Here is a 23,353-nt window from a genome sequence, read left to right as displayed (position 1 = left end):
CGGTACAAGATGCTCTTCCCTTTTGCCCCCAGAGTTCCCAGCTCTAGGTCTGCAGGAGGGGGCTGCCTTCTCAGTTACACGGGGACAAAGGAGCAGCTATAAAGCTAGCCAGGGGCCAGGGCTGGACGCTCTTAGGAGTAGGGAATGGGGGTGAGTGGCCTCAGAGTCTTGGACTGTGTGCGGGCCCAGGACAGGGAGGTCAGTGCAGAATGCAGTTCCTCTAAGGGAACTGGCCTGGGCATGTGAGGCAGCATGGAGCAGACAGGGGTCAGCAGATTAGCTGTGTGACTTCTTAACCTTGGGCGAGGCTTCTTTCAGGCTCAGGCTTCTCATCTGCAAAATGAGAACCGAATAGCGCTCTTTTGGGTGCGTTCTAGTTTAGAGATTCCCTGATCTGTGAAAATCAGAAAACTCAGCAGTGAGAAACCATTTCCAGTCTTAGACCGGCAGCTGCCTGCTCTGGCCTCTGCTTGCTTCCAGAGGAGCCGACACTAGTGTTTGACAGAGCGCCGTGTACCTGAATTTACCTTGGGACCACTGGGCCATTTCTCCAATCAGTCCCAGACAGTGCCCTCCCTCCCTGAGCTGCCACTCCAGCTCCCATCAGCCTCCTCGCAAACCATGAAGGTATTTTTTCCTCCATCAAGTTGAGAGAAAGTCCATAGTGATTGCCTGTTGAGCAGGTAGGGCTGTAAGAATCAGGGAGGTCACATGGCTTCCTCAAGGTCACCTGGTCAGGCCACAGTTAGATGCATGTTCCGATGGCCTCCTAGGGTGATGCCATCATGGGGGTCTGCTGGGGCTGCTCCGGGGTGAGGTGGACCTTGCCCTGGGTGTTATCTCTAGAGGACAGGAGGCTGGCTGCTCCCGGGCCAGTGGGCAGTAAAGCCCCCCACCCTGGGGCCCAGTCTCACTTCCAGCTGATTACAGGCTGTGGCAGGGTCTATAACCTCTCCAATTAGCCGGGGGCCAGACCCGAGGCCTCTCTGATAACCCCAGCTCCAGTGGCAGCCGCCATGGGGCCAGCTTATCTGGCCTCTCTTATCCTCCCCCTTCCCCCACATACTCAAAGAGTTGCCCTAGCTGTGAGCAGATGAATAACCAGATTGTCCTGCAAGCTCAGCCCTACACCCACCACTTTCCCTGACTGAAGGAGGCCACAGCTGTTTTGCACCCCCTGGAGGGAAAGGGCTGAGCCAGGGAGGACTCCTGGCTCTAAGCTGCCAGCCGGTCCCCTGTGTGGTTGGAGAGCGCTCCTGGCTGTCCATCTTTGCCCCATCCACGTGCCCTAGGGTGGGTTCAGAGGGCCTGACCCTTCCTTGAGCTCCTTCCGTGGCCAGTGTGCATAGGCAATCTGGTGGCACGCCCCTCCCTCCCTCCCTGTCCCCTTTTGACTGAAACACTGCTCTGGCTGGGGTGGGGGGTATGCCAGGCACATCAGTGTCTCCAGGTGGGCTGGAACGGGAAAAGCTGCTGTTCCTCCCGCAGCCCCGACTGGGCCCAGGCCTCCTTCCGTTCCCAGCATGCCTCACTCTGGCATGTGATTCCTCACCCCGCAGGTTCCCAGGCAGGAGGGACTGGCTTCAGCCACCCTATGCAGGGCCATCTATTCAGCCTTCAGAGCCGAGCGTGATTCAGGTCCCCCTTCTGCTAGCATGCCCAGCTGGTCGGGTGGAGGGCACTGAAGATTTAATCTCTCCGCAGGCGCCAGGGTTGGATGGGGTGCGTGCGAAGAGGGCGGGGGCCCTGGAGCTCCCCTGCTCTGGCTGGACGGCTGGATGGGAAGGCCTGCTTGTTTGTGAACTCTTCTGTGGCTGTTACATTAAACTTCACCCCAAACCACACCTGGATCAGTGGGTTTCCTTCAATCCTCCCAGGCCTCTCTGGGGTCTCTGGGAAGGCGGGACTGGGGCTACCCCTTTTCACTCCCCTGGCTCCTGTCTCCTTCCTGCCATTCACTTTAGGTCCAGAATTGGGAGGTGGGAGGGGAACCACATCAGGAACTTGTCATCCAAGGTTCCAGCCAGGTTTCCTGGGAGACCCACCTTCACCTGACCACCCGTCACCTTCTGAGTCTGAGGAGAGGTAATGACAGGGAGCCTGTCCCAAAGATGAGGCCAGAGTCTTCATCAGGCTCTCCTTCCCACAGCAGCCCAGAAGCACATGCCAAGGACCTGACCAGCCCTGACTGCCACAGCCAGGGAGGGTCCGGGCCTGGGATGCCCCCAGAACTCAATGGCTCTGGTAACAGGCAAGAAGGTCAGAGAATGGATTTAAGTCAGACCCTGCCCCAGTTCAAGAGTAAACATCCTCATTCTCCTTCCTCCCCCCTCCCAGACTCCCCCTCAGCTGCACGTGTGGAGCAGGGACACACGGTCAGGCCCACAGGACTCTGCTCAGCGCTTGGAGAGGACCCTGACCCCAGCAACTCAGGGATGGACACCAACTGCAGCGTGATTTATTGAACAAGACGTGCACTTTTTGACAGGGCCTCAGTAACCAGGGTTTCCTTCACTGAACAGTACAGGACCAGGGTAAAAGGGCTTACAGACAAGAAAGACAAATCCTTTCCATGAGCCAAAGGGGAAAGAAAAGAGGAAGGGGGGTTTCTTCTTCCTTCCTCCTTCCCTAATACGCTGGGCCTCAGTTCAACGCCAGAAGCAGGTTGGCCAAGGGAAGCTGGGCAGCGTGTGCCGAAGCCAGGAGTGAGCTGGGGCTGTCGCTCAGGGCCAAAGTGCCCGCCGGACCACCCACCCTCGCCCCACCCAGGCCCCCGAAGGGTTTGGTTAGAAAATACAAAAGCGGGTCCAATGCAGGACATCATGTGCAAACGGAGGAGGGGACGGAGCTTCTGCAGAGTCTCTCTCAGCCACGGCCCCGTTGATGGGGGGCAGAGGTCATGGTGAGCCAAGGTGCTTTGGAGAAGGGTCTCTTCTCAATCCAGGGAGGGGGGGCGGCTGTTGTCACGAAGCTTGGGGAAGGTGGTGGTAAAAGACGAGCAGAGTCCGAAGGGCAGGACCAGGGCGGGGACTTCTCCCCTCCCCCCAGCAGGTGAGTGGGCCAGCCAGTCAGAAGCAGGTTGCTGGTACCTACGGGAAGCTGGTAGGGAAGAGGCTGAGGGGCTGACTCTCGTTGGTGGGCAGTGGGGATCGGTAGCCATCGAAGTTTCTCGGGATGCTGCCGCTGGTGGAACCTGAGCTGTTACTCAGAGTCTCGATGCTTCCCTCTCGCTGTAGTTCTGCAAGACAGAAGGGCGGGCCAGGCCCGGTCAGAGTGCCGTCTTGGGGAGGCGGGGGTAGCCCCTGGGCCGGGCTGCCTGCCTTGAGGCACCAATCTGGGTCCATTTACATCCTTCTGCGGGGGAAGGACGGGCCGGGTGGCAGCTCGGGGCACAGGGAGGCTCCCCCTGAAGAGGGCGAAGCCCCCTTGGCTGGCGGGCTCCAGTTACCCCCTCATTGTGGGAGCCCCTTTAGCCAGAAGTATGGCCGCCCTGATGATCTGTCTGGACCACACTGCCATACATGGGGCATGTGCTTAGCCAGCATGCTCCCCAACTCCATGAGAGGCTCCTATCCTGGAGCTACAAGTCTGGCAGGAGGGGAGAAGCCAGGACATGGGAAGGACCGACGCTTCCCTACCTGATCTGTCTCCCTCCCCTCCCCTGCCAGGGAGCTTCAACCCTGGCTTAGCCACTCGCTCGCTCGTTCTCACCCACACAGTCTGCCTGCTGGCCAGGCCCCGGTCCATCTGCGGCACCTCCTGGAAAGTGACCTGTTTCCCTTCAGGAGGGAATGCCAGGTTTGAGAGGGGCCTACGTGCCTGGAGTGCCTCCTTTCTCCCTTCTTCTGGGCTCCCAAGTGTCCTGGAGGGCCCCCAGAATTTCTATGCTCGGAGTCAACCTGGGAAACAGGCAGGGAGGCTCCCATCTCCTCCTCTGCCCCTTCCCTGGCGTCAACACAGCCACGCTACCATCTTGCGTATGGCACCTGGCTCCCTCTCGTTCAACTCTGGGCAGCTTACCCAACTGCCCACCATCTCTTGATCCAAGACAAGTACTGGGGTAGGTGGGCTGGGGATAGACTTCCTGGCGAGCCGAATGCAAGGAAGAGAGAATTACTTCTTGGCTTTTTGAAAGTGGCCAGTTCCTATACCCTCTCCCTCACAGTGGGCTCTGAGATGTGGGCACACACATCCCTGGGCAAACTCTGGGCCCCAAGCCGAGATGTGGTACCCGCAACCTCTCCTTCCCCAAGGTACACCTGCCTGGGACTGAGGGGGTCTTGCGTGTCCACCCCAGGAGCCCAGGACCTCAAAGCAGTCATCTGAAACGGCAAGGTGTGCTCGAGTGTTACACTTGTCTGGTCTCTTTTATCTCCAGCCTGCACCTGCTCCCTGGCTCCCTGCCACCGTACACACGCAGCACAGCTGGCTTTGGTTAGGGAATGGGTCATGGCCTTTACTCCTGGGCCGGCCATCACCAGTCGGCCAGGAAATAACCACCGATCCCCCCCCTCCCTGCGGGTGACCCCCAAAGCATCGTGGTGACCCAGCAGAGGCAGCCACAGAACGGGCTGGGGGAGTCTGTGCTGCCCTCCTTCAGAGCAGGCTCCTGGTCCTGTGTGAGGCGTGAGGGGCCCTCAGGCTGGAAAGGTGTGTGTGCCTGGACACCAGAACCCCTCAGCAGATGGGGGCTGTGGACACAGGCTACAGGCTTGGTGATGGCCCTTGATCTCCAAGAGACACTGGCTGCCCCGTTGGGCCCAACCCTGAGATAAGCCGAGAGTTATCTAGATGTGGATCGCCCTCTAGCCTCCCCCTCATTTGGGAGTCCAGGCCATTGTGCCGAGAGAGGGACAGGACAGGAAAGCAAATAACAGGTCCCAGGATTTCTGTATGGAAGCGTCAGGACGAGGAGTCTGTGGGAGATCTCTGATTCCAGAGGCCCTGGCCCTGGTGCAGGCTGTCCCAGCACTAGGGGGCGCTGGCAGCAGGGCCAGGAGGGCAGGAGACAGGAGCAGTGGCCGCAGCAAGAGCAGGGGCTTCCTGAGCCAAGGAAGAAAGCCTCACGTGAAGGAGCAGAAAAGGCAACCGGCATGGGGAAGGTCGGCACCTCTCCAGAGCTGGAAGCCATGCCTGACGTTCTGGAGGCCCAGCGCCGGCACATCCCCACTAGCAAGGAAGCCGAGGGGCCGGGAGCCCAGGACCGAGCGTGGCACCCCCTCTGCCCCTCAGCACAGGCCCGCAGGGACCCCACCCTGCGAGTCTGGGCGGACGCCCGTCATCCCATCCTGTGACAGTGCAGGGATGGTTGCCAAAGGGACTTACAAGATGAGTTTGCTGCTCTCGGGGGCCAGGTAGAGCCTGAGCTGTCCTGCTCGTGTTTTCTCTTTACCAGTGAGGCCTGGGACGTGAGGGAAGTGGTCCCATCTCCCAGGGCGACCGAGCTCTGGTGAATTTATGTCCCGTACATCTCCCCGGGCCTCCTCCCTCCTCTCCATGCCCACGGCCACTGCCGGGTTAGGCCTGTGCTTCCTGCCTGGATAAGTTCCAAAGTTCCCTACTGGTCTCCTGCCCTCCAGACCCCCCTCTCCAAGCCACCGCATCCCAAAGCCGGGGTGTTCTGTCTGTAGCACAAACCTCATCTTGCTTTTCCTCTGCTTAAAAATCTTCATCGACTCCTAAGCGTCCTCAGGATAAGGTCTAAACCCCTCAGCTCTATCGAACTGCCTTCCATGACTGACCCGCCCCCCGCAAGACCTCACTAACCTCTCCTGTTATTGCATTTGAGGAACCAGTAATGAGCTTGGGCAGTCTGGGGGCCTCTCCAGGCTGCCTTAGGCCTCTGGGCTGGTGCTCATCCAACTTCCTCTGACGGAAAAGCTCTTCCCAGGCTCCCTAGGCCCCTAGGGCGCCTACTCATCTTCAAAGCTAAGGGCAAGCACGAGCCTGTGCTGGCGGAGCCGGCCAGGCCCCACTGCGCTGTGTACCCACTCCTGCCCCGGGCCCTCTAGCACACTGTGCACCGCCTGCTCACACGCGTGTCTCCATCCAGGTGGAGGGTCTCTCGGGGGCCAGTTCTGTGCTTTCTCTCTGTATTCCCTAGTGCCAACAGCAGGGCCTAGAAAACAGCTGGTGCTCAAAAAACATTTCTCGAATGAATGAATGAACGATGTGGTAAGGAGATGTGGCGCTGCTTCTGCGCATGACTACCAGTACAAGAAGCAGGGGCCCGGCTGGGCCTGGGCACTTTCCTACATGCCTCTGTCAAGTCCCTCTCTCTTCTTCTCGCTGAGACAGGATGAGCGTGTGCAGAAGCGGATGTGGACGTGTTCGAGGGGTGCACACACGGTTGCCCCTCAGGCCACCCAGCCGCCCAGCCCTCAGAGCAAGTGGCAAACGGAAGTGTGTGGCCTTACCTTCCTCCATCCTGAACACATGCTTTGTTACTGTTGGGTTGCTCATGGACGCTGGGCTGTTGGCATTGTTTTTTTTTTCCCTTGTGAAAAGAAGAGCATTGAGGAACCTTTTGGGAAAAGACCCGGACAATGATGGAGAAGTACACTGATCTCTGCAAGCAGGAGGAGAGGGTATCGGGAGGTGTGGGGAAGTCACACTGGGAGGAGGGTAAGCTTGCAGCAGAATTCTGTAGTGACATGCATGTGTAGGGGCCTGAGGACCAGTCTTGGGGGTCCCAGAGATGGAAGTGTCGTCACACAGCCGAGACCCCCTTTGGTGAGGGTGACGGGTGGTGGGGGAGAGGGAAGGAGCCTCTGGCCCATGCAGTGCCGGCTGCGCCCCATGCACGTGGGATGCCAGGAGAGGAAGAGGAGACAGACAAAGGCTGAGTTTTCGGGGATGCCTCCGGATGTTCTGACTCAGTGGCCCAGTTTCTGGTTGCCACCCTCCTCCCCCAATCCCCAGACCCCTGGGTCTGAACAGCTCTCCTGCAGCTGAGGTGGACCTGTGGGGAAAGCCCACCAGAAACCTGCCAGGGCTGCAGGAGAGAGAGCTGGGGGCTCTGTGGTGGGGGACTAAGCAAGCATCCCTGGCAGCCTCCCCACTCAGCAGAAGTAGGTGGATTCTGGCCGGTGGGAAAAAGCTAGCTCTAAAGGAGGCTGCTCTCCAGGCCTCAGAGCGAGGTAGGGGATGAAGAGTAGCTCCTAGACAATGGACTGGACTTGGACAGAAAATCCTATTATGACCTCACATTCTCCAGCGCCTTCGTGCTCCTGGGAGGTGGGTGCTGGTCTCCCCACCTTGCAGGCAGCAAAACCAAGGAAGAGCAGGAAGCCATTGGCTCTGGGTACACAACCCCCCACGAGAGAGAACTGGGCCGCTGCAGGCCCCAGGACGGTGATGTGACAACTCCAGAAACCGCTAAGACTGGCTCCAGTGCTCCCCACTGGCTGTGTCCACCCATTCCCTGCTGGCTCTTTTTGGAAAATGGGCCTGCTGCCCCTCTACGCCCTGGGCCAGGATGGGTAAGCCACAGCGGGTAGGGGGGCAGTGGAATGAGCAGCAAGCAAAAAGGAGGCGCCTTGGCTCTCATGAAGTAAGCAAAGGACAGAGAAAGCTCAGCCCTCGTGCTGCCCTCACTCTCTATGGAGCCTGGCAAATTTCGAAGGTGTCAGAGGCGGACAAAGAGGTGGCTGGCCTTGTTAGGGAGAAGCGAGCCTGGTTCCCTGGGCGTGTATGCCAACGGAGACCCAGGGAGCATGTGAGGAGGCAGGAGCTTAGCTGCCCCATCTTGGGCTGGGCCACGCAGGATGAGGGAGCCTGTCTTCCGTCCTTCACTCCACCATCACCCCAGCCCCTCATCTCCCAGCAGGATTACTGAGGCCCCTTTGCAAAGGCAGGAGCAGCAGCCTGGCTCCTGCGAGCCGTGGGTGGGTGCCGATGAGCAGGGCAGGGCTCCACCCAGGGAGAGGCAGAGGATGAGGCAGGAAGGGGACCTTACACGGCACAGGAGATGGCACGGGGGGCAGAGCATGAGGAAGCCCCTCTCTCTGGTCCTCCCCGCTGGACTGCTGGTCCCCAAGGCTGCTTCACCATGGAGGTTCTTCTCCCTGGGACCGTCCTCTCCCCTGGGCACAGACCCTTCACTCCCTTGAGGCCGTGCAATGTCTGGTAAGACTGGGTGCAGGTCTCTCTTCACAGGAACAGTCACTTTACTAAGCGCTATGGTCTTGGTTCCCTGAGCCCTGGGGAGGGGGTGAACCGCTGAGGACACAGGGTCTATGTGAGCTTTGGGAGGAGCTGGGGGAGCCCAGGAGGGCAGGAGACCCCAGGGGGAAGGTCAGGAGTGAAGTCCTACTTTGGGCTTGACCTTCTCCAGGCCTCCTCCAGGCCGGGTGGCAGTGAGGGTGGCTGGCCAGAGACCCCGAGGGAAGCCCCTTTGGCTTCTGGTGGGTGAGGGCCCTGTGGAGAGCCCGTCTCGGGACTCGGCTGAGGAAGGTCTGTTTCCGGGACCCGATGGGGTCAGTGAGGGCAGTTCTGTGTGCGTGTTTGGGCGGAGGGTCCCTGGGACCCCTGGGGTTCAGTCCCCAGGCCTCCCTGGCACTTCCCTTGCCACAAAAGGAGTAGCATTTACTGCCGGGCCCCTCTGGTGTGCTCAGAGGCTCCAGCCGGCCCAGCTCTGCACACTCAGCCTCGATGCTGCTCATTAAAGGGATGAGCAGAGCACTTCTACGGGGCCCTGGCTGCAGCCACACACCCCCGTCCCAAGCTAACCGCCCAGGCGGCCTGCGGGGAGCAGGATTAGGCCTTGGGGTGGAGTCTTAGGTGGTACCCACCGCCCACTTCCAGCAGAGAGGAGGGAGAATGCCCCCCACCCTTACCCCTCAGCCTCAAGGGCCTGAGGAGTGGGGGGGGCAATGTCGGCCCAGGCTGGGGAGGCAGATGAGGGCAGTGGTTAAGAGCACAGGCCCTGGGCCCTGCTACCTGGGAGATCTGGGGCAAGTTACTCAACCTCTGTGCCTCAGTCTCCTGCGCAGGAGGGTAACAGTGTCTCTTTCATAGTGCGGTCGTAGAATTAAATTAAACAATGCATGTAGAGCGCGTCATGAAGTGCTTAAAGCTTCCCGTCAGCAAATGTGAGTTACTCTCATTGCTGCAATTGTATTAGCGCCTGTGATTATCCACAGGACCTCGGGGTCCCTCTCCATCTTCCCTCCCCAGCAGGTGTCTCTGCCATCCAGGCCCCACCGGTTCGCGCTCCCCCTTCTCCACTGGATCTTGGGAAAGAGTCTTTCTTTTTAATCAAGAAATGGCCTGAAGAGGAAGATGGCAGATATGTGTTTACAGCTTTTCATTTCCCTCCTTGCCTCTTTGAAAATACCTTCTTCCGAGCTGGAAAATAAATTTCCAACCCTGTTGACGTGCATTGATTTTTCCCTCCTGCGTCCACCTCCCAGTTCTTCCCCATCAGCGGGGCCTGTGGTTAAGCCCCGTGTCTGGGTTGGGCTCAGTGGTACCTCAGGGGAGTGGGTGGCCCCAGAGCACGGAACTGTCAGCCAAACTGCCCCATCTTGCCCAGCGCCTGGCTCAGAGGTCTGCAAACAGAAATGGCTTCCATCCCCTTCTGCCGTGAGGGTTCTCGGCTGAGGGGTTGAGGTCAGGGAGTGGGGTGGGGGGAAGGAGGTCCTCTGAGCAGGAGATTAGTGATTTTTAGCATCTTCTCCGAAAGGAATATACAGAGAGGAGACCAGGGGACCACAGGACTGCTTCAAGCTCAGCAAGTGGATCTCAACGGGGTCTGCCCCAAGCAATCGACTTTGTCAGCAAGGGGCCTGCCAACAAGGGCCTGGGACCAGCTATGCAAGCTGGGGCTCGGAGAGAGAGGCGCTCAGGAGGTGGGGGGCTTGGCTGCATCCTGCGGGTTCAGGAGGGTGGTCAGCTTCCTGGTGCTGGAACCCGAAGAGGTGATCCGGAGGCCAACTAGGGGGTGGACACGGCTAGGGGCTGCTTGTCTTACAGCAGCCCTGGGCCTGGAAACTACTGCTCTCTCTTCCAGAGAACAGGAGTGGCTCACAGAGGTGGGGGTCTCTTCAGGGAGACAGAGATGGAGTTGCCTGAGATGGCTTCTGGAAACCCTGACAGCTCTGTCACAGACCACACTCTGGGTTGGAGCCAGCCTCAGCCCCAGGGCACTTTTTAGGAGGTTAAAAGGGCAGCAGTTAAAGGAGGCAGCCTGTAGGGAGGCCTTGATTTTCCTCCCACCCTGACACACCGAACTGAGGCTGCACGGCCCCCCTGCACCTTCCCTTTTCCTGTCCTCTCAGCCCTGCCGTATCCCACCCTCAGGCACCCTCCGCAGGCTCCAGAGCCCGCAGAGAGGCCAACAGACCAGGGATCCTCTTCTTCCACCAACACCAGGTCTTGGAAGGATGGGGGCTGGGGGGTAAGGCTGAGAAGGTATCACTTTTCTCCTCCAGCAGGGGTTTTTATTCCCCTCCCGGGCACACTTGTGGAAGGAAGGAGGGCAGTTTCTCGAAGCTGAGGGGCTGAGGATGAAAAGGGCCTTCGGAGTTCAGATAATGGGAATCCTGGTCTGGGTGATGGAATGAGGGAGTGGAGAAGATAGCTAACAATGGCCTGGGTATCTCCAGGGCTTCACACCTGTGTCTGAGCACAGAGCCCTGGCCCACTGATTCCACCCGACTTCTGGTCATCTCACTGCACACCCAGCCTGGGGTCCCTAAGAGCTTGTGCCAACGGCCCGAGTCCTGCAGCCGGTGGGCAGGTACATGCCTTCCCTCCTGGCAGGAGTCTCTTCCAACCCACAGGGCTCCCACAAACACGCTTTCTTATCTCCTTGCCCAGCTCTTGCTCCTGACCCCCGCAGGTACCGAGACCCAGAACATCACAGAATGAGGCCAAGGCTACGTGGCCTGCTTTGCCCCTCGCCAACCCCTCCCCCGCTGCCAGCTCCAAACATGAAGGGCAAATATCTGCTGCTCATGGCTCAGGCACCTGGAAGTGTGTCCCTTGGCCACTGGGGCCACGCACAGCTGCCTAATAACCTCAGGGTTTTGGGGGGAGACCTGAGGCCTCAAGGAGACCTCAGACCCTTCTGGGCATCCACTGGCCCCTCCCTGGAAGGTGAAAGTCACGATCAATACCTGGAAAGGATGGTTGAGAAAACTGGCAAGTGGAGAGCCCTCTCTGTGCCTTAGGCCCCACCCAGAAAAACTGGGGAAAAGGCACATCACCTTTCTTCCCTCCAACAGGAAAGGTCCTCAGGCCTCTGGAAACCCTATTCGTGACAGCAGGCCAGTCTGGCATTAATACATGAGACAGGGGCACAGAGGTAGGCTAGGTCCAGGATGCGTGTGTGTGTGTGTGTGTGTGTGTGTGTGTGTGTGTGTGTGTGTGTCTGTGTGTGTGTCTGTGTGTGTTGGGGGTGGAGAAGGGAGCAGAGCATCTGAGTTCCAGGCAGAGCAGCTCACAACCCAGCCCCGGATCCCTTCCCAGACTTAGGTGGTATTGGCCACAGGGTAGGCTGGCCTGTCTGGGGCTGGAGCCTTCCCCTGGGTCCCTCCTACAACAGCCATGATAGGGCACCAGCCCCAGCCAGGGAAAGACCAGGAAGGCTGCCACAACCCGCTCCCAGGCAGCCCATGTGACCCAAGCCCTCTCAAGTCCTGGCTTAAGGAGAAGAGAGCAGCATCACCCACCCAGGTCACCTCGACCAGCACCCCATGTGTGGGGACCCTCTTGGTGTCACTACATCTGTCTAACTTTAAATCCTGACCCAGGCAGAGTATGTCCTGTCACAGCATATTATACTTGGGGATGGCAAAGGCTGAGCTGACCTGGCTCACGGGTCCCTGCTTTTGAGTTATGTGATAAATCTGGCTGAAACCATGCTTGAGATCAGCCAGATGTAGGAGCAGCCTTGAGCTGAACCTCCCTGTGGGTGTCGAGGAGGACTCGCTCTAGCCCCAGTCCTGCCGCCAACGTGCTGAATGACCTGGGCAGGTTGCTTCACTTCTCATTTGCATCACCATCTGTCAGGCAGCAGGGGAGGGGCTGCTCTGCAGACCTCACAGGGCGTGGGAGGCTCTAAACAGAAGAGGATGTGAAGGTGCTTCAAGAAGCAGGATACGCCCGGAGCGCGTGGGAGAGACCACTCTCACTGCAGTGGGGTCCTGGGTAGAAAGCTGGGGTTGCCATCTCTGATGCTTCAGCAGGCTGAGGCCCTTGGAGAAGCGGTCCTCACCCAGGAGGGCCCAAAATGCCCCCTCTAGCTCCAGGCCAGCAGCACAACACGGGGGGCAGAGCTGCGGCAGATGCCATCTGAGGTAGATGCAGGGGGGCGGCGTGGCGGTAGAGGACGCCCAGCCAGGTGCTGGACGGGCCTCCTTTGTGTGCGTCTGCATATGGGGCCCCGTGGCCATGCCCACTCAGCATGGCTCTGGGGAGGACACAGAGCTTGGAAGCTGTCCCAGGGAACCAGGTGTCCGGCAGCCAGCGTCGACTTTCCTGCCTCCTGAAGTCCAGCCTTGAAGCTCGGAAGACCCCACCGAGCTCCCGGGCGGGGTCTTCCCGAGCCGCCCTCTGGGGCTGTGAGACAGCGCAGGGGCTCATGGACCACAGGAGAGATGCTGCTCCTCGAACACGGCTGGCCTGATGGGCTCGAGCCACATCCGGTTCTCATTCAAATGTCCAAATGTAATTAAATTCTCTCCGATGCAGCGGAAGAGTTTGGTAAGATGTGGCTTTCCCCTTCCATCAAGGTTAAGAAATCGCCATCATCTCTCATTCCATGGCTGACCCAGTCTGCTCCCTGCCACTGATCTGTCCCGTTCTGTACAGTTAAGGCCTGTGCTCTGAGCTGTTTTCTAGAGCTGATGGGGCTGGGGCCCATGCCGCGCCCTCTCCCCCACCATCCCACTTACCCACCTGAGAGGATGGCCAGCTGAGGCCCAAGCAGCAGGCTCGCTTTGACTGAACAAGTCAGTGCACTGTGGGCTGGGCAGGGGCGGGGAGGCGAGCGGCCCTGGGGACACGGCTGCCGAACCCAGGCTCGCCTCGGGTTGTGTCCTCCTTCCACTGCCTGGATGTGTCTCGTCACGCCCTGCTGAGGGATCTCCTCTCTGTAGTTTCTCACAACAGGATGCGCTCGAGAGCCTCTGGCCTGGTCCCAGAGCCCTCTATGGGAAATGGAGCCTCTCACAGGCCGGGCAGGGTGAGGCAGCCTGCCTGCCCCTACGCACGGAGAAGAGGAGGGAGGCGTGAAGGAAGCAGAGGAGTGGAGAAGGCCTGGGAGCCGTCTCCGGGAATCCCTGGGACCTCCACGTCTCACAGGATTGCTGGTCATTTCTGGCCTGTCAGGGCTCCGAACGGGTTAACGGGCAGCACGGTCCAAGGTGCCGGCCTCGGTGAGACGAAGGGTGGCCCACTCAATAGAAAGGAGGCGCGCTCACCCGAGGCTTCGGTGCCTCTCCCCAGCCTCCCGTTCAGGACTTCCCTGAATTCAAGCATCCCCTAGACAGGCTGCCTTTTCCAGCTTCCCTTCCCAACTGAGTATCTCCAGTTTACGGCTTATTTTTACTTAGGGATTTATGACTTTCATGGTAATGGGTTCCATTCTACTTCCTCTATGTCTGTTCTTCTAATCTTTGTGGTATAGGCTTTACGAGACTTTCTTAATAAGTCGGGGTAGTATTCTTTTTGAAACAAACTGTCCTGCAAGTTAATGACTTAGAGTGGGTGTGGATGCTCCCCAGAGACAAATGGGGGCTGGGGAGGGGATAACCAGGGTGGGGGTAGATAAGACTCTTCTAGATTGAATACAGGTCCCTTTAAGGCTCTTGGTCAGCTCCTGGACCAGAATCCCCCAGGCTGCTCACCAACATCCCCATCTGAGATCTAGGACCACTTTTAGGCACACGCGGCACTTCCACACCAAAGAGTGCTCACCCTGGAGATGGGCACAGCTCACAGCAACCCCAACACTGCTGACCTGACTCTAAATAGGAAACATTTTGTATATTTGTTTCCAAATGGTAAACATTAGTTTAGTAATGGATTTAATTTAATTGCTTGGTGGCATTACTGCCAAGGCCATAGGGCTGGTGCCTTCGTATCAGTGAAGGTTTTAAGGAAATGAACCTAGTTCTTAGTTCAGTTGTCCTAGGCCAAGCTTAGCTAGGACAGTGGTGATGGGGTCAAGGTCTCTGTTGCCTCTGTTAGGGTCCCCAGCCTATGATCTTGACCCCGTAGTCACGAGTCTCGATTAATTGCTGCGGTGCCGCCCGTCCAGATGAAAAAGCTGGGCGGATACACAAAGGCGGATGCTGCCTTTGTGCTCTGTCCACAGACTGGCTGCTGGTGCCGGGCCTCTATTCATTATTCAATTCAGCTCGCTCAGACGAGCCTTTCCATTTGCTCCTCCAGGAGAAATAACAAATCTAGAAATGCAATTCCACTTTGCTGTATTACAATATTGATTTGCCCGTCGAGTGGGAGTGCATTTGTTCTGTCAGCCCCCCTGTGGGCAGGAAGGGGTTAACCAAATGTTTATCACAAGGCTGGCTTCAGAGTTGAAAGTAATGTGATCAGTAATGAATTTTGTGTTACATTAGGTTGTATAAATGGACAGACAAGCGCAGACAACAAGTGGCCAGGAGTCGGGGCTAATCTAATGATGTAAAAATAGAGACAGCACCAATTATACTAGGGGCCAGCTCCAGGCTCCTGCAGGGACTGCAAATGAATAGGTACAAATCAAATTACTCACTAATAGACGCACTACAAGAGGGGCAGTCAATGGTAAATGCATTAGAGCCTAGTGACCTCTCTGCTCTGCACAGCAGAATCCGAAAATTTGACTTCCATCTTAAAAGTGGGGGGCAGGGAGTGAGGTTCTCAAAGAAACTCTTGTTGGGGGAAGCACGGCAGCTACTCCCCACCCCAAACCAGTCCGTCGCCAGAAGGTACCTCCTGTCTGAGCCGACCTCTTGCCCTCACTCCAATGCCTCCTGAAGCCTGAGCACCGGGGGCAGGGGCGGGGGGCCTCTTGAGGGACCAAAAGAGCAGTGGATGAAGCCCTGCACGTAGGCAAAGACAGGAAGTTACATACCAACACACTTCACAGCCATGTGCCTCTCAGGGGTGATGGTTTTGCTGCTATGTCAAGGGCTGTGTCCGTATTGAAAATAAAATATTTCTTTAAAGAGGATCACAACATGGACCTTTCAGAGAGCAGCGGTGCCAAGATCAAAGGGAGTAGATACGAAAATCTGGTTTGACCACTGAGCGCTTTGCGGGGAGTGCTAGTGCTCTGTTCCGAGGCACAGCACAGGCAGGGTTTTTTTTTTTTTTTTACATCTTTATTGGAGTATAATTGCTCCACAATGGTGTGCTAGTTTCTCCTTTATAACAAAGTTAATCAGCTGTACATATACATATGCCCCCACATCTCTTCCCTCTTGCATCTCTCTCGCTCCCCCCCTCCCTATCCCACCCCTCTAGGTGGTCACAAAGCACCGAGCTGCTCTCCCTGTGCTGTGCGGCTGCTTCCCACTAGCTGTCTGTTTTATGTTTGGTGGTGGATATACGTCCAGGCCAGTCAGGCAGGGTTTTATCTATTTCTTGCCAGCCTGAACTCGTCTGTCCTTCCCTCTGTTCCTTCTCCCAGTCCTGCCTTCGCCCTTACAAGGGAATGGGAGCAGAGAAGGATGTGGAGTTACCACTGGCACCGCAGCCCCTCAGGTTTTCTTCCTCCCTCTCGGGCTCTATGAATGTGGAAACCAGGCCTTAAGTTCCAAGCTGCTTGGCAGTGCTGCTGGGCTGCTCAGAGAAGGCTCATGGAGACGTGCTTAAACGCATGAACCATATGCTTAGATTCAGCTCCCAGTGGCTTGGGGAGGGATAAAGTATGAAACCAAAGGACCCAGGCCCATGCCCGGATGGAAGCGGGGGCGGGGGGGGGGGTCTGGTAGGCTCGGCCCACCTGCTCCTCCCCACAACCCACCCCTAAGGCCAACACCAGTCACATACATCAAAGTGGAGATGGCAAGCTGGTCCTGGCCAACTGGAGATGATGGGAACCGGCCAGAAAAATGAGCCCCCTGGCCCCAACCTGGCGGGGGTGGGGCGGGCAGGCACAGAAGGGAAAAAATCATCCTGAACAAATGAAGCAACTGGATGTCAATTCTCCCCAAACTCAATTAAGCACACAGAGGGGTGCGACTGCAAGCTATCGGGCTACACTAAATAAAACATATGTGGGGGGAATCGGCGTACGTCTGGGAAGCCTGGTGCCGGGAGATTCTACCAGGACATTTAAGAATGCTTTCTGTGGTGGGCCTGCAGGTCCCTGGGGGCAGGGGTGGGGTTCAAAGAGAAGTGGGCAGGAAGCAATCACCAAATGTCAGAGGTTAGACAGCTGACTCTGGGGTGGGTGCTCGGAAACGCCTCCCTCTGTAAATTCAATCTGATGGGCACGGCTTGGCTTCCTTCGTCCAGGACTCTTTTGCTTCAAGAGCCCAGGCTCTGGACTCCTAAAGGGTCAGAGGGCCACTTCCAACTTTCATTTTCTGTGTGTCTGTTTGTCTTTCCTCTGTCGCCAGCCATCCCGCCTGGGGTGGGGGCAGATGGTGGTCGAAATACCTCAGGCCACCTTCCGAGGCAGCAGAGGGGCAGAGGCAGGGGCAGAAGGGAAAGCTGGGTATTTAACCATCCATGACTGTGTTCAACTTTGTTCAGATCTCACACCTCGCAGAAAGGTCAATGGTTAAAGGTGAATTCTCTGGCAGAAGAGGAGGAACGGAGAGAAATCCTCCCGTTCGTTAACCATTTACCCATGTTCATGTCTTCAGAGAAGGCCCCTTATCTGGGGGTCCAACGGCCCTTCCCCACCCCTTGTCCAAGCCTGTCCGTTTTCCACAGGAATTCCTGCCCATGTGGGGCAACACCTGGAAAGGGGACTCTGAAGATTCACTGATGAGGTCACATGGGCACTTCCTCCTTGTCGACAGGAATCAGTGTGCTTTGGTTAAAGAATTCAAAGAAGACTTTGGGCAACTGAGAAATGTGCAGAGGAGCTTCTCAGCCCTAAACTTCCATTACAGCTCTGCCTTTGCCTGGGGCTTCCAGCGGCCTTAGGGGAAAAGGAGAGAGGGATGGAGGAGGCAGAAACTAACTATCTAGAACTGGCCAGAAACTGACAAGTGTGTCTTTTAAACACAATTCTTCTTTCCATTGCTCCGACTGGCTTTCATTTACCTCTCAGGAGCCACGAAAACCCATCCAGTCATTCAGCAAACATTAACTGGGGCTCAGCTTGGCTCCTGTCCCAGTGCTAGATGCTGGGCAGGGAAAGGCTGGTGGTTAGAGGTAACAAAGAGGAATCGGACTCAGTCCGAGGAACCGGAGTTGGGCTAAGACACACAGTATGGCTGACGGAGGGGCTGAAGAGACCACCAGAGTTGAGCCTTGCCCCAGTGGGATGGAGAAGGGAATCCGCCATTGCTAGTTAGTGGAAATGGCAACATGTACTACCTGCCCAGGGCCAAGTGTCAAGTGAGTAGGCGATGCAGAAATTCAGAGAAAGCTTCAGACAACGTGAGATTTGAGCTTGGTCTAAAAAGGTGACCGGGCAGTGGGTGAGGGCAGCAGGCCCTTGAACAGAGCCAGGTCAGCAGTGCCACGTGCTGGGGGTGATGGGTGAGGGTGTCTGCATGGAATATGAATAAGGGGCGACTGTGGAAGGGGTGTGGGGGGAGCAGGCTGGAAAGGAAGGTGAGGAAGGCCTGTAAGAGACTTGAAATATCACAGCAAGGAGCCCAGGCTGTCATGTGTGGGCCCTGGGCTCTTGTGAAGAGGGAAACAGGACAGGCAGAGGAGGCCCTGACAGTAAGGATGCCTTCCTTTTCTGGGTCTCCCTTCTCGGGAATAATATGTAGGAGTGATTGATAAACCCCTCGGACCAGGTGACAGGATCTTAAGAACTGGAAATTCTTCCTTCTTTTTTTGTTTTTTTTATAAATTTATTTTATTTTTGGCTGTGTTGGGTCTTCGTTGCTGCACACAGGCTTTCTTTAGTTGTGGCGAGCGGGGGGCTACTCTTCGTTGCGCAGGCTTCTCATTGTGGTGGCTTCTCTTGTTGCGGAGCACGGGATCTAGGCATGAGGGCTCAGTAGTTGTGGCTCACGGGCTCAGTAGTTGTGGCTCGCGGGCTCTAGAGTGCAGGCTCAGTAGTTGTGGCGCACGGGCTTAGTTGCTCCGCGGCACGTGGGATCTTCCTGGACCAGGGCTTGAACCCGTGTCCCCTACACTGGCAGGAGGATTCTGAACCACTGCGCTACCAGGGAAGCCCTGGATATCTCCTTTTAATCCCACATGTTTTAGTTATGATTTCATTTCAAAGCTTTAATTTTTCCTCCTTTGTACATTGCAGAGAGGAACGTCTACCCGGCGGTGGTGTGACAACTGTAGGATGCTCACATGGTTAGCATGGATTTGGAGGCGTAGAAGCCGTTTGGGAGGTGGCGGCCGTGAGGACAAAGGAGAGGAGGAAACAAGGCAACCAAAGCGCTCGGCACAGGGAACAGCGGCCAGGACATCACGGGAACAGGAGGCCAACATTTCCTGCACCTCCTGTCTTCCCTCTCCCTTGGACTTAGAGAGGAAGAAAGTGAGCTGAGAGAGGGAAAGCTTTATTCCCTGGAGGGCCAGCACCGTGCCCAGGGGTACCTCCAGAGAGCCCGCCTGCCTGCAGCGGCCCCGGGGAGAGAGTGAGGGCCTACTGAGGAGGTGGCTGACAGGAGCCCCTGAAAGCACTGAAGAAGGCGAGAAAATCCAGGGCCCGACTAGGTGAAGCAGAGGAAAGTACCTAAGGGACTGGCTAAGTTGCTTCCATGATAGTGCTTGCCTGAGAGCAGGGACGTCTAAAAGGTAAGAGAATTAATTCACTGCCCCATGCCTGCAATTACTGTCACGTGATCATGTGGCACCCTGAGATGGAAGGGGGCTGACACGGGTCCTACTGGAAATGCAGCCTTAGCACGAAAATGTTCCCAGCCCTCAGCAATGAGGCAAGCAGGAGTTCCAAGGCCCATTGGAAGAGCTAATCCTAGAGGGAGGATAGAGGGTCCGACATGGTCCAACATACTGGGTTATTTGTTTAGGGGTGCCCATCTGGTCAACTCCAGGAACAATAGCTAACATTTATCGAGATCTTAATTCTCACAGTCCTGAAATGAAAGATATTAGCGCGCACACACAAAAATAGTGCTTTTAGTTCATCTTTTTGCAAAACGTAGGTAGTCGATGGACTTTGTTAATGGATATTTGTTAATTCACTTATTGAACCCTTCCTATGACCATTTAAAAGCTGTGTCTACTGTTCAAAATGTGCTTTCCATATTAAGGAGGAAAAACGGTACAGCCCTTTCAAAAAGAAAAAGTAGTTTCTGACAGAAATCTTTGGAAGACCTTTCGCTGAAAAGAATCTCACAGCCTTTTCTGCTGAGTAATTACTATACACACAGGAAAACTCAGAGGATTTAGCAGAGTAAACTAGAGCCCTGCTTTCCAAACTGTAGGTCACAATTCATTGATGTATTGTAAAGTCAGTTTAGTGAGTCATGACTGCATTAAAAAAAAATGTAGACAGCTGATTCACATCATTGTACAGCAGAAACGAACACAGCATTGCACAGCAACTATACCCCAATTTAAAAAAAAATGAAATAAAATAGTACTAGAGTGTACTGCCTATACTATTGTTTTCTGAAAGTTTTATATATTTGAGCAAGGAAGTAAATGTATTTCTCATGGAAGGTAAGAGGTAAAGATTGAGCCCCCAGTGTGATCCCCAAGAGTAGCTGCTTCTGGACTAGGACAGAATCTGTTAAAGAGACTCTAGACAGAAAAGGATGAGCCTCTTTCCTACCCTTAGTGCTGTGATCATAAAGGAGAGTGAAACAGCATTCCCAGGACTGAAGGAAGCCACAGTCATGGGGAAGAGTCAGTCTCCCTTGACCTTGACTGCTGACTTAGTGAGCTCTTAAGAGTCAACAGCAGCAAAGGGAGGCTGCCTGCAACAGAGATGTGTCAATACTTTAAACCCAGGACCTGTGAACTAGGCCTAGGGCTTTTGCTATTGGATGTGGGAGAAAGCCAAAGAAAGAAAGACAAGGTTTAGCTAAATAGTGATTGAAAGAGTTAAAGTGAAAATAAACTTAATATGTGTCCAGGTGTTTATGAAAAGTTTTTTGGTATTAGGTTATACCTTTACTTAGACACAAAACAACTGGAATAAGTAAATGTTTTGCTTATCGAAAAAAATCCTATTTTTCTAGAAAAGGCAATATTGAAAGGCATGTCTACTAAGCAGGAATTAGTCATGTTATTTTGAGGGGCTGTAGGAGACAGCATTCCCGGCAGAAGGAGAAGTTTGTGCAGAGGCCCAGCAGGCAGAGGGAACACGTGTGCTTAGGGACCCTCCGGGGACTTCAGCTCGGCTGGAGCTCACCCAGAGCAGTGAGAGAGGAGTCCGCAGACAGGGCAGTGGCTGGTCATGAAGGGCTTTGTACGTGATGAGATGGGGTGAATCCGGGAGAAGGACAGAGCTGGCGGGAGAGGAGTTCAGTTTTTGGACATGTGGAAACATCGACAGGTGACTGGTCTGGAGATCAGGAGAGGAAGCCAACTTGGAGAATCTTTGGAAATCATCGGTTTATGGGTAGTAACTGAGGCCGCGGAAGCAGAGGGGATGGCCCTGTTCGCACTGAGGGAGAGGAAAGAGGGCTAAGAAAGGGCCTGGAGAAATACATTGAAGGTCGACAGAGAAAGCAAGCCCAGGGAAAGGATGGACAAGTAGCAGAGGCAGAAGAAAAACCATGAGAGTGTGGTGAAACAGGAACTACAGGGAAATCACTCCGAGATTACAGGGCCTGGCTCACCGGGCCAGCGCTGGGGCAAAATGGACATTCGGTGGTGACTCTGGGTACTGTGGCCGGGCAGGCTTGGGGTAGGAACTGCTCCTCCTCTGGACAGCAGGGGAGGGGACGTTGCTGCAGGGACGTTTAGGGTCTGGGTGCAGGAGGCCAAGGGATTGCTCAAATGGTGACCAGCATTTTCTGAGGGTGAGAGACAAGCTGGTGGGGTAAGAGATTTGAGGGGAACGGGAAGTTTGACATAGCGTCCATGAAGAAGGAAAGAGACTGATTTCAAGATGCCGGGTGGACAGAGCACAGGTCCCATACCGAATAAAGCGCAGACTAATTCATACCAAATAAACAGCAATAATATGGAAAAAAATAATAAAATACAAACTCTTAGAGGACCAGAGATCTGGGGAATCTCTAAGAGAATGAAAACGGGCCAGAAGCCACAGCAGTAAAGCAGGGGCTGCAGCAGAGCTGCTAACACCTAGGTTAAATGTACAATCCATTCACCCAGTAGTTACTGCACACCCCCTATGTGTCAGACACTGTTCTATGCACTGGGATCTGCTGCAAAAGATGAGTGCAAACTGAGAATCGGAAAAGGGGGCACTGGGAAAATGCAGAAGGACTGCCAGGGCTCACTGGACAGTAGAGGCCGTATGTTTGTAGACGTACCGATCTGAACAACTTATGATTTTTCTTCAGCAACCTAAGTGTACGAGCAGAGTTGACTTGACCTGGATTTTGTTTTCTTGACTGGGGACAGGGGAAAGGTAACAGGGGCAAGAGGTGTGAGGATATTAGAAAGAAAGCAATGCAGTCAGTTATTTTTTAGCTGGACTTTCAAATTTAATTTTGATCCAATTAGAGTAACTGGTCACAGCCATCCTGGAGGACAGAGCTAATGTCCGCCTCACAGGTCAACTACGTTTTAAAACGGGCCTTCTCAAACTTTAATGTGCATAGAGATCTTGTCAAAACGCAGGTGCTGATTCAGTAGGGCTGGATGGGGCCTGAGATTCTGCATGTTTAATCAGCTCCTGGATACAGACAGTGTTGCTGGTTCACAGACCACTCTGCGAATAGTAAGGTTTTGAAAGGTTTCGCTTTACTTTGGGGGAGAGTTGTTTTGCACTATGGTATGGCTTACCGGTGGGGTGCTGGGGCTGGCTGACTGCTACATTTTCAGGAATTCTGCTAGGTTGACTGACATCATGCTGATAGCTTGAAATTGGCCGTAATGGGAGGTTCTGTCCTATGGCAATGCCCAACTGCTATAAATCAGGGCTTTCCTGCTTCCCTTTGGAGAGCTGGTTGTTAAACATTTACTGGCATATCACTAGGTAAACCTGTATAATAGTGAAGCATGGATACAATGGGCTTTGGTGTCAGGGGTCATGGAGCACCCGTCCCGGGTACTACACTAAACAAAGAGCCTGCTGCAAGCATTACAGAAACTGATCATCTCTGGTGCCTCGGAGGAACGAACAGAGGCACAAGCTTGGGTCACCCTATCCCATGAGCACCCAGAGGAGCAGGTTGTGGAAAGCGAGAGCGGGACTGACAGGCTGCTCTGAGCAAAGGGTGACTTGCTGGAAATTCTCACCCACGTTGCCTGGCTATCTCTGGGCAGCAGGCTGACTCTGGTGTGGGTGTGTCAGGCTGCCCTTTCAAGGCCCTGGGCTGCACGACCAGGCTGATACTTTATCTGGAGCTGCAAAATGTGAAAACTGATTCTCAACAAAGGCAGGGGGGAACAGGTTAACTTCCATGATATCTGCTTAACTTACTGGCCTTTAAAATCGAGGCAGAGTTTAAAAACAACAACAAAAACATATATATGTGTGCACACATACAGACTGATAGATTTAATTTGGTCAAAGGAAACCAAATGAATCCCATTTGGTGACAGCTTGGGGAGGAAAATGAAATCCCTCTGCTCAAAAAGGGCATCTCCTATTTTCTGACCTATGGGTCATACAGTTTTAATTTCCTCTCTCTCTCTCTCTCTTTTTTTTTTTACTTTCATGAACCTGCTTAAGGCCACAAAGACTCTCCCGAATCCTTCAGCTGTCTGGCAGATGAATGGCTGCCAGCTTCGCTCAGGTTACTAATGGTCTGTGCCAGGCTGAAGTTCCCCAACTCTGCCTGAATGCGCCTTCCAATCTGTTGCTGGACGACACGGAGGTGCTCTAAGCGGCTTCTGAGGAAGGCGGCTGGGGAGGAGAGCTGACCCAGAGCTGCTCTGGTCCCTGGAAGGGTGGCTCCTTGGGAGTGTGTCTGGTGCCACCGGCTCTGGTTTGTGTGAGCTGGGGCTGGCCAGGGCCCAGAGATGTAAGGGAAAGCTGTGCTACGAGCAAGGTTCAGAAAGGGAAAAGATTTTCTCCCTTCGGCCAGCTTCCAAGCAAAATGGGGTTAGAGCCCCTGTAAATGGCAGAGCTGCTTCTCATCTC

At 55.2% G+C, this 23,353-nt stretch overlaps 1 protein-coding gene across 3 annotated transcripts in view; it reads right to left on the bottom strand.

Moving 5' to 3' along the window:
- Positions 1 to 2,442: 2,442 nt before the first annotated feature.
- BCAS3 (BCAS3 microtubule associated cell migration factor) overlaps positions 2,443 to 23,353 on the bottom strand; it is a 572,392-nt gene continuing 551,481 nt past the window's right edge. For all 3 annotated transcript variants that reach the window (XM_059997244.1, XM_059997243.1, XM_059997246.1), the window contains one exon: positions 2,443 to 3,238. In XM_059997244.1, coding sequence (XP_059853227.1) covers positions 3,090 to 3,238 — 149 coding nt within the window. In that variant the 3' untranslated portion in view covers positions 2,443 to 3,089. The remainder of the gene's footprint in view (positions 3,239 to 23,353) is intronic.

This window comes from Delphinus delphis, chromosome 19 (genome assembly GCF_949987515.2).
Source record: "Delphinus delphis chromosome 19, mDelDel1.2, whole genome shotgun sequence".
Classification (NCBI taxonomy): Eukaryota; Metazoa; Chordata; class Mammalia; order Artiodactyla; family Delphinidae; genus Delphinus; species Delphinus delphis.
This window is presented reverse-complemented; position numbering and strand designations above follow the sequence as displayed.